The following is a 10588-nucleotide window of genomic DNA, read 5'->3' on the forward strand; positions in this document are numbered from 1 at the left end:
AGCAACTGGGCTCTGTTGCCGCTCCTGAAGGGAGCGAGGAGTGCACCTCCTGCTGAGGGAAGGCTGACTGGGACTGTGCGAGGCATGCAGTGGTGTGAGAGTCTTCTCTGCTACTCTTAGGGCAGGCCATGGAGATTGGCAGCGCGGCCTTGAACATCTTGGTGGAGTGTTGGGATGGGCATTTGACTCCCCCAGAGGTGGCATCGTTGGCAGACAGAGCTTCACGGGCCAGAGACTCCAACATGGTGCGGGCAGCTGCTGAACTGGCCCTCAGCTGCCTGCCCCATGCCCATGCCCTGAACCCAAACGAGATCCAGAGGGCTCTGGTGCAGTGTAAGGAGCAGGTGAGCATCACATGGGGGCTGGCTGGCGCGAGCTGATCTGCAGCGTCAAGGACACGCTGTTATGTGTGGGACTGGCTCCTCTGCTACTGGACAGCCTTAATCCCGCTTCTGTGGGTTTGTCGTATCTTTCATGAGTGGCTCTGGTTGTTCCACTGCACAGTTGCGATCTGTCTGCTCCCCGTAGCAGAGTGCCGGATACTTTTCTCCTGTTGTAGTTTTGCCTACTGGTGTTTCTGGTTTTGCATGGTTCACTTTTGCTTTTCTTTCACCGCCCGCAGGACAATCTGATGCTGGAAAAGGCCTGTATGGCAGTAGAAGAGGCAGCCAAAGGAGGTGGCGTGTACCCAGAAGTCCTCTTTGAAGTCGCTCACCAGTGGTACTGGCTTTACGAACAGACTGTTGGTGGGACGCCAGCCCAGAGAGAAGGTGCCACTGGCTGCAGCGCCAGCGGTGCCCGGGCTGCCTCTGAAGCAGCACGTGCGTTGACAGACAACCGGGTGACCTCTGAGCCAACCACTGTAACGGTGGCAGCTGCGGTAACCGCGGCAGCGACAGTCATGCCGGTGATCTCCGTGGGGTCGACCATGTACCAGCAGCACACAATGGCAGGGCCGGCGATGGCGCATACGCACACGCAGGGCCTCCATCCTTACACCACCCTTCAGACTCACATCCCCTGTAACCCCCAGTACATTGGACACACTATCCAGCACATGCCGCGCCCGGCCGTCTTCCCGGTGCCTGGCTCGGCGTACCCGCAGGTGAGTTTTGCCTGTGCCTTGTTCATTTACGGTGACTTTGTGCGGCTGCTTCCATAGGGAGTGCGTCTGGCTGGGGAGAACATGGGGCTCAGGCCTCCTGTGGCTTGAGATCTAGCTTCTGCTTTCACTTACTTGCCTATTTGTGACGCACACTTTGGCTCCCCAGCTCAGCTTTTGCATTAGAAGGAGCCTTCTGTGGGTGCACGTAAAGTCTCAAGAGAATACAAAATATAACACACCAGTAGTTTTTAATTTTTATTGCTCTGTAGTTTCTCAGAAAGCACTGGACAGAAAGCTTGTCTGCTTGAGAGCTTGCAGACTAGATAGAGACAACAGAGGGAAAACCAAGTAAAGGTTATTTTAACCTCTGCCTGTTTTTGAAAGTTCTTGGAGTGGTTTTCTGCAAACTGATTAAAGGAGGAACAAGCAGCTGTAATGGTCCAGTGGTGCAAAGTGGTTTCTGTGCTTCCTCCTCCCTGTCAGGTTGGACTTCTGAGGCTCTGGGGTTTGTGTCAGGACATTGTGTTTTGAACTACTTCTAAACGGTCAGGCGAAGTAGACATGACTGTTACTTATCTTCTGTTTTAGGGTGTCCATCCAGCATTCATAGGAGCTCAGTACCCTTATTCGGTAACGACACCATCACTGGCAGCTACAGCAGTGTCATTCCCCGGCGTGCCGGTCCCATCCATGACGCAGATTGCGGTGCATCCCTATCACAGCGAGACAGGACTGTCACTGTCTTCCAACGTAGCGAGTAAGTGTTACAGCCCTGGGCTGTGCGTAGCGTAGGTTTATTTACTGTGCATCCTAGCTGTACCCGGGTCCAGTACCACAGGCAGGACCAGGGTTCTTGCACTGAAAAGTTCTAGCCAAATCCACTGCATCCTGAAGATACGCATGCTGGGCGGTCCTGGGATTCATAATGGGGCCTGATTCAGGTAGTGGAGCTTTAATTTCTGTCTAGCTAAAGTGCCAGCATGGACTGTTTTGGCCTCTCAGACTAAAGTGTGTTTGGAGCCCTCCTGGCCTTTCTGACCTTAACTTCTTAGAGGTTTACTCCCCCTCTGCTTGAGGGATGATCTTGAGCAGGCTGTTGTGGTTCCTTTGGGCCGGATGAGTAGAGCGCAGGAGGCAGGCAGCGCAGACTTCTGCTGCAGTAGTGCTGATAGATGTCTTTCCTGCCCGAAGGGATTGGAAGCAGCTGGTACCCAAAATGTGGAACTCCTGTAAAGAGGACATGTTTTGGCAGGACCATATCTGTGGCAGTCTGAAGGACTGCTAACGTGTTGTGTTGGGGCTGCGGTGGTGGTGAAGACCCACCAAGTGATGTGCAGCACTGGAACAGCAGGTGTTAACTGAATTGTGGACAGGCGCTCATTGCCGTGGGGTTTTGCAGCAGTGGGTCGTGGTTGACCCAGGCTCTGTTATCCCCTCACTGGAGAGGCTGTGACGTTTGCCTGTTTGTACGTTTGCTTATCAGTGTGTCGCAACTCACCAGGTGCTGGAAGACTGGGATGTGGGAAAACACTTTAGAGCTCTGTTGGCCTCCTTCATATCCAGATTATCAGGAGAATCTTGTCAGTGGTTTTTATCTTGCATTTTGATGCCAAAAAACAACCACAAAAGCAAGTAGAATAGTCCTGAAGGCCTCAGGATCTGAAGAGCATCCTTTGCTGACAGCCTTAGTCCTCAGCTGATACTGTGACTCTTAATTACGAGAAACCATTTCTGGACTCCTCCAGAGAGTTCTGAACCTTCCAGAACTGCTAACTCATCCTAGAGCACTTAAAAAGGAGAAAACAACCCCACCCTTTCCAGTTGCCATTGTTTATGGCTTGCATAAACTGTTTTCAGTTCTTAAAATGCTGTTTCACTGTTCCTGGAGTACAGAGTCGTGTGGTGACACTTGAGCTCTGGCACCAATTCAGCTCATTCTCTTGGGTTGTGCTCCTTGGCCAGACTTCAAATGCAGCGTGGATTTTGCCCCACTTTGTGGGTTGTTTGGCACCGTGTGTCTGCTTGGTTGAGGAGGTCAGGCAGATCTTTCCTGGGAGGCACATTGTTCTCAGGTACTCAACTATACACTAGTAAACATTTTTAAAAAAAAAAATGCTGGAGGTGGCAGGGGAGGAGGAGAAATCGGAACTTGGAGTGTTGCCCAAGCTGGTGTAGTAGTACCACAAAGCAGCTGTGAAATAAGGAAACAAGGGTGACAATGTGCACACACCTAGTGGCATTTCTGCTCTGGAATTCTCAGGCAAACCTTGCTTTTTCCCTTCTCGAGAGGGAAAGTTAGGTAAGCTTGGGTCCCTTGTCAGAGTACAGCTTACTGGCTCGGTGTTAACTGCTGTCTGTACAAGCTTAGGTAGGACAATGTGTAATGGATTTTCCTGTGATTTCCCTTGATTTTGCCCATACTAGTTATCTGCCTGAAGGTGACAGAGCTTTTCAGGTTTCCTTGCTGCTTTTACTGTTGCTATGTGCTGCCAGCGTGTGCAATGGCCATTCTCTCTGAGGATGGATTGGGGGCTGGCCTCCAGTAACGCTCTTCCTGAACGGCAGCAGATGGAGTCATAGCCGTCTCACAGCAGTGTGGAGGAACCTCACAATGTTGGACTTGATCTCCGAGTTCCTGCTCAATGGTTTTTTTCAGCAGTTTCTCATCAGGTGTAGACATGCACATGCTTGTTTCCTTGGACAAGATATCAGAGCCAGACGTGTCATTTAATAATAGCAAAGACCTTTGAGTCAACAGATGTATTTACATGTAAAACACGGATGATGCACATGTTCATGGTATACTGCAAAAGAGATGGACAACCATATAACTGACCCCCTTCAGGCCCTGCTTGCAAACAAAATAGAGATATATCTAGCTCATTGTATTTCAGCTGCAAGTCTGTGGTTTTTGGTTGCAGTATTATTCTGTTAAGGGGAAAAGAACACGGCATTGACAGGGGGTGGTCAGGTGAGGGAGATGATGACCCAAGTAAACCTTCTTTTAGGCTGGTGGTGGGTCCTAATGCTGCTGTTTTGCTCTCTTCAGTAGGAAGTGTCCATGCAGGATCAACGTTCCCAGCGATTCAGGGGGCTTCCTTGACAACTCTGTCCTCACAGCCCAACTCCCTTGTTACAGGGGGTTTTCCTGCCGAGGATGAGCAGCACAGTCAGCCTGTGAGCCCCCAGGGTCTGCACTACCTCCACTCCGCATACCGAGTTGGTAAGGACAGCCAAGCGGGTTTCTGTGGCCCCCTCGAGAGGGACTCAGGGCAGGGCTGCAGGTTTTCACCGTCATTTGGCAAATTGCTACTGCACCTAGCTCCATGGGGAAAGCCAGTTCGTGATCCTATGTGGAGGCTAAAAATGGAGACAAAGCAAGGGAGGACTGAACAGTTGCTGTTGAGAGCCGTCAGGGTAGAAGAGAAAGCTGGCTGGGTTAGAGCTGGGAAGAGTCTGGCCTTTCAGCAGGTGTATGCAAAGGAGTCTGGATAGGGTTTTGAGGATGTGGTTGTGTAAGTTGTGAAAAAATGGGGTTCAGCTCCTGCTGCTCATGGCTGGTGCAGTCACACTTCTGGTTTTATGCCAGCTGAGTCTTCAGAGGCACAGGGACATGTGCCCTGTGCCTCGCCAGCTAGGTTGTTGAAGACTGACATGAAGGAAACTTATATTTTGTGGAGAGTGGGGATGTAATTAGCATTCCTTCCCCAGTCACACTGGTTATGCAGAAATAGAGTCTCTGCCTGAACTGCCCAAGGATATCAGTGTATGCGTTTGCGACTGAGCTTAGGTTGCAGTAAGCTACTGATACAGTCATGGTCCAACCCAGGAGATACCTGGGGAGGGAGAACGGAGCCTCCAAGATAAGCAGAGTCAGCCCAGGGCAGCAAATGAAAAGAAACAGCCAGAAAATGGAAGGAAGACGATCTGGAGGTTGCTTGAGGGTTTGTTGTGGTTTTTTTTTTTTTTTGTTGAAAGCTAGAGAAGAAAGTACTTGTCAGCTAGAAAGGGATGCAGATGTCAGTGGAAACATGCGGTGGTAAGTGGTAAGCCTCGAAAGACGTTTAGTAGCCTGAATAACAGAGAAGAGGGTGGAGGAAGAGGGTCTGGAAGATCAAGACATAGTGCCTGTTGGTATTTTAAAGCTTTTTAAATGGGAAGATTTGCATGAAGAACTGTAGTGGAATAAAGGAAATGTTTGCAGATCGGCAATACTGCAGCTCAGCATTGGCCTGTTGTCTTGCAGCCGAGTAGGTTGATGTGGGTAGCTTCTCTGGTGCAAATCTGGAGCAAAAGCATTGCTTTCAGGACACCTCTTGTAGCACAGCCTTTGGGGCTATCTGCTTGACCCTGCTGTCGGTGCTAGTGGGGTGTCTCTGTGCAGCTCTAGTGAGGTGTGGTGGCTGTGCAGGTTTCCCAGCCTGGAACAGCAGATCCAGAAGTTCTTGCAGACGCTTCCTGTGGTGACAGGCTCCAAGGTGGGCCTTTTGTTTCTCTCTGGACTCTTTGCAGCTAGGGAATTCTCTGCTGACGAAGGGCAGGCCAATCAGGTTGTGTTGCAGTGAGTGAAGTGCTAGACGAAGTCTTACTGGGCAGAAGTGCTGCTTGACTCTGGCTGCCCCTTTCTCACAGGGATGCTGGCTCTGGAGATGCTTGGCCGAAGAGCTCACAACGACCATCCCAACAACTTCTCCCGCAGCCCGCCCTACACAGAGGATGTAAAATGGCTCCTTGGGTTAGCTGCGAAGTTAGGTAAGGCTCAGAGCAGTACTTCAACAGAAATCCACTTGCTGGGATTGGGACTGTGGTGGGAAAAAGCTCTCCAAAGAGTGAGACTTCAAAGATTGGGTGAGCCTGATATCTGATCCCATTTCTGAGAATGTTTCAGAAGATCCCAGCTGCTCTTTCATCCAGGCAGTTGTCCCATTTCTGGGTTCTGTAGGCATGCTATTGAATTTTGAGGCACTGGATGAAGTGCATGGGATTGGACAGGGCTCAGAACTTGTACCTCTTCCATTCTCTAACAACAACTTTTTCTTTTCCCTTTCCACTGTCTTGTTGGTATTCCTCTTACGTATATTTACATCTTCTGTGAAGACCTTTTGTAGCAATAGATACTCAAACCACCAATTGTTTGGGTCTTTTTTTGTTTTTACTTCCACTCTGCTCTTGGATCTTTTTTGTCAGTTTATTTTTTTTAATTCTTTCATCAGCAGTAAGAACTTACAAAAAAGCCCTCGGTTAACAGCTTGTCTAGTGGCACGGCTTCTCGTGCTGCAGGGGGAGCTCCGTTGTACGCAGCAGTGGGGAAGCTTGACTGTCTCCACGCTCCCTAAGGGCTGAGGGCTGGAGCATCGAGGTGCTTCCCAGATGGGGAGGCAAGAAGCAGTGGGAGGAGACGCGGTGTGTCCTTGCCTCTGTAGTTGCCTTGCACATCAGTTTTCTTCCATATCCCCTTTAAAGACAGGTGCACTGGGAATATCAGTGACTGGGGTGGTACCTGGTCTTTACTCAGACCTGATGGATATGTCAGAACGACCTCTTGTCCCTGTGAGCTTGCTAGAGTGTCTGCTGGAGAATACGTCACGCTGAGAAGAAGGTGCTCCAAATCCAGGTTCTTGCTGGGGATTACCTGATTTCTTACCTTAACGCTGTTGTTCCGACTTCTCCTCCCTGTGCAGGTGTAAACTACGTGCATCAATTTTGCGTTGGTGCAGCCAAGGGGGTGCTGAGCCCTTTTGTGCTCCAGGAGATCATCATGGAAGCTCTGCAGCGGCTCAACCCTGCCCACGTGCACAACCACCTGCGCACCCCAGCCTTCCACCAGCTCGTGCAGAGGTGCCAGCAGGCCTACCTGCAGGTAATGTGGGGCCCGGCTTCCCGCCTGTCCACGCTGCCAGGCCGTCGCCTGCCTCGGGGTGTGCGTGTGTGCAGAGGGGTAGGGACCGTGGGCACCGGCAGCTGAACCGGCCCATCGCCTGATGCGTCCCTCTCCCTCGGCAGGGACTAGAATAAGCCGCATCATTGTACTGCTTCTTCCAAGGCCTCTCGCCGCCTCTGCTCACCACGAAGGGTGGAGTGCTGCTGTGTCCGCTTTCTTCCTTTCTCCAAATGCTACCAGTACTTTTTAACTTCTGTGCTTTTTCTTTACTATGCTTCCAGGCCCCCTGTCCACGTCCCTTCCGAGCCTGTCTTTTTTTGCTTCCTTGTTGGTAGCCTGTCCTCCCCTCGTCACAAAGCCTTGGCATGGCTGGCTGGTGGGCCAGCGCTGGCACTTGTAGTCAAAGTGGCTTGGTCGGCTGCCAGTATGGATGAGATATCTCAGGATTTACTGAAACCAGGACAAGTGTGTTTCAGTGAGCCAGCTGGAATACCCAGTACTCCTTAAAACAGTGTAAAACAGGACACCCCACATGTACCTACTTCTCTTGAATGAGTGACCAGAAGGGTGATTCTGTAGACGTGCTGTCCAGGCTGGATTAGCTGTCCTATCACCCAGATGGTATTTTGGGAGAAATGAGAGCTGCTTCACTTGAGCTCTTTTTCTGTACTACAGTAGGGAAATGACTTTCTCAGAAGCTGGAGCTGCAGTTTTGGGGCCTTTATTGAGGAGCTGAAAGAAGTGACAGTGTTAAGGCTGGAGATATTTTGTGGCAGCTTAGTGTAAGCCTTACTCCTTCCGTGCCCCTCAGCGAGGAGGTGGCCGCTGAACATGCTGGGTCCCCAGGTACAACCTGTGGAATGAATGGCGTGAGGGTTGGTCGCTGGTGCGTGGTGGGGTGGAGCATGAGCTGGCCCTTCTGCGCTGTGTGGTGGCCCGGTTTGGTGCTCATGAAGGAGAGAATGCCTGCTGATGCCGTGGGGTGCGTTTTTGGTGCTCTGAGGGGACGCTCGCCTTGGCCGTAAGGTAGAGCACTGCTGTCCTTGGAGCTGCCTCTCCTCTGTCAGAGCCTCTGAGCCTTGGGACCTCTCGTGGGGTCACCGGATCATGTGGCATGTCACCTTCGGAGCTCTTGAGCTCTGGGTGTCACCGGCACGGCATGAGGGTGGTGAGCAGATACCTTAAGGCTCTTTCCCTGTTCCCATCCAGTACATCCATCACCGGATGATCCATCTCACTCCAGCTGACTACGATGACTTTGTGAATGCCATCCGCAGCGCCAGAAGCGCCTTCTGCCTGACTCCCATGGGCATGATGCAGTTTAATGATATTCTCCAGAACGTAAAGCGCAGCAAGCAGACGAAGGAGCTGTGGCAAAGGGTCTCTCTGGAAATGACCACCTTCTCGCCATGACAGCAGGCCGAGCTCCATGGACATGCAACCCTTTGCCCCGCATAGTTGTAGTTCCATTTACACCATCCTTCCTTCTGGTGTCTTTTTTATTTTAGTTTTAACTTGTTGGAAACCACTGGTCTGATGTATTTATACCATGACATTCCTCTCCAGCACTGTTGCGTGTTGGCGCTCTGCTTCGCTCGCTCTTCCTCCTCCTTCCCGGTGGGCTGCAGGCTTCGGGAGCATCAGGAAATGAGAAGGAAGTTGAGCTGGCTGCCCTGTGGCGTAGTCACTGCTTTTTTGCCTGAGCCCCTGGAGGCTGTCCTGCGAGCAGTTTGCAGTCTGATTACGCACGTGTTAGAGGGGTGGGGGATCCTGTCTTAAATATTTATTTTGGCATTTATAAATATGTAAACTTTTTTTTTTTTTTTTTTTTGTATGGCTTCTCTTACTCCACACACCATCTCCTGTCGGGAGAAGCTGGGACTGCTGTGCACAGCCAGTGCTCCCTCCATTCCTTTCAGCACCTCCTGCTGAGAGAAGCTGAGACTGGAATAGCAGGGCCAGGGCCACCTCTGCGGCTTTCTGCAGCGGCTGCTGAGGGCAGAGGCTGGAGCTTGGGCAGTCAGGCTCCCCGGCGGCACCGAGCTGCCTGGAGGCTGCCAGAAGTGCTTGGGCTCTTTGTCACTGGGCACTGCTGGCTCATAGGACGTTTTGATCCTGGTCGTTCCAAGTTGTACAATCGTGTTTCTTTTGGCTGGGGTATTACTCTCCTGTAATCAGTTTCTTATCCCTTGTCTCTTCTCGTTTCCTGATTAAACACTCGTTTTCTTAGACTGACTCTCTCTTCTCTCTGCTGTGATGTTGGCAGTCTGGTGGAGCTGCCCTGGGAGCTCCTGTGAGCCCTGGGAACGGCAGTCCAGCATGATGTGGGTGGCCAGAGCTTTTACACGGGCTGTGAGCCAAAGGTTTGTTGCCTGGTGCTGCTCTGAGCGTGACATGCCTCTGCAGAGGCTGAGGTACGTGCGGGCTGGGTCGTTGGTGGGTGTCAGGGGAGTTGGTGGTGAGCCTGGGAGCTTCTGCCGGCACTTCTGCCGCCGCCAGGTTCCTTTTCTGGTCCTGACGTCAGCGATATCGTGTGGCAATGGGCAGCTTTGTATTTCTGAGGTATCGTACAACACAGTAGCTGCTGGCCCTTGATGTAGTTGTTAAAGCAGGCTAGTGGTCTGCTCCCCGGCGTTTGGAGAGCTCTTTGGTGGGCTGTGCAAGATACCCAACAGGGACAGCACTGCAGAAAATTCCTTGAGAAAGCTTTTATTTTTACGCCAAGGAAATTTAAAAAGCTATTGCCATTTGTAAGCATACAAGCACATACATTTCAGGGCTTTTAAAACTAGAAATCAGATGATTGATGGATGTTGAGAATCCAGTTTCTCGGCAGTAATGTATTTTGCTTCTTACTTGGGTTTAGCCAATGCCAATGGGAGCTCTTAATTTCTGCAAGCTAGAAGCATGTGCCTGTTTGTATTTGTTGTTCTCAGTGGTACTCTTAAAAAATAAACAAACTCGTAGGCATAGGGCAAACCAGATGGACAGGCTCCTTTGGTTTGACTTTGTGTGCTGTACAGGCTAGAGAGTGTGACTGCAGTTCCTCTACTTCTGATTTGCAAACGTAAGTATTTAAAGATCTCCTTACAGCCCCTTGTATCGCTCCATAAGGTGTCTAGTTACATGCTAATTATAAATGCTGATGTTTGTAAGAATGTGTTAAGTTTCGTGGGTTTCACACTAAACTCCGTGTTGATTATGAGCTGCCTGTTACTGGGCAAATCTGGCGCTGACTGGAGAGCACAGCCCGATCTCTGGGAAGTCTGGGTTTCTGGTTCATGTGTGTTCAGAACTGGGAAAGGAGTTCGGAGAAAATGAGAGTTTTCGAGTAAAGTGTAATCTTTTCCTTTCTACTGCTTATAGGAGAAAATTAAGGGAAGAGAAGGGAGCATCTCTTAGAAGGAAAGAAGCAGAAGGGAAATGGGCAAAGGAGCCAATGTGGTAAATATCAGGAGCAGAGTGGCTGTTACTGCGTTGAGGAATTGGACTGAATAGGGAAATGAAATGGCAGAGCCTGGTCTGTGGTGTCTATTAGAAGAACACTCTTAGGCCCCGAGCAGGTATGTTTTCAGACTATTGTAGAGAAATCCCACTAGGAG

The 10588-nt window shown here is 50.7% G+C and overlaps 1 protein-coding gene across 2 annotated transcripts in view; it reads left to right on the forward strand.

Annotated features, from left to right (window-relative positions):
* Positions 1-9217, forward strand: part of ZSWIM8 (zinc finger SWIM-type containing 8) — a 60575-nt gene extending 51358 nt beyond the window's left edge. The window contains exons 20-26 of one of the 2 annotated variants that reach the window (XM_075422874.1): positions 121-344; positions 623-1105; positions 1694-1862; positions 4155-4328; positions 5738-5857; positions 6787-6965; positions 8196-9217. In XM_075422874.1, the coding sequence (XP_075278989.1) occupies positions 121-344; positions 623-1105; positions 1694-1862; positions 4155-4328; positions 5738-5857; positions 6787-6965; positions 8196-8399 (1553 nt within the window). In that variant the 3' untranslated portion in view covers positions 8400-9217. The remainder of the gene's footprint in view (positions 1-120; positions 345-622; positions 1106-1693; positions 1863-4154; positions 4329-5737; positions 5858-6786; positions 6966-8195) is intronic. The other variant, XM_075422875.1, reaches the window with a different exon arrangement.
* The last annotated feature ends 1371 nt before the right edge of the window (positions 9218-10588 follow it).

The sequence above is a fragment of the Opisthocomus hoazin genome, chromosome 6, assembly GCF_030867145.1.
Source record: "Opisthocomus hoazin isolate bOpiHoa1 chromosome 6, bOpiHoa1.hap1, whole genome shotgun sequence".
Classification (NCBI taxonomy): domain Eukaryota; kingdom Metazoa; phylum Chordata; class Aves; order Opisthocomiformes; family Opisthocomidae; genus Opisthocomus; species Opisthocomus hoazin.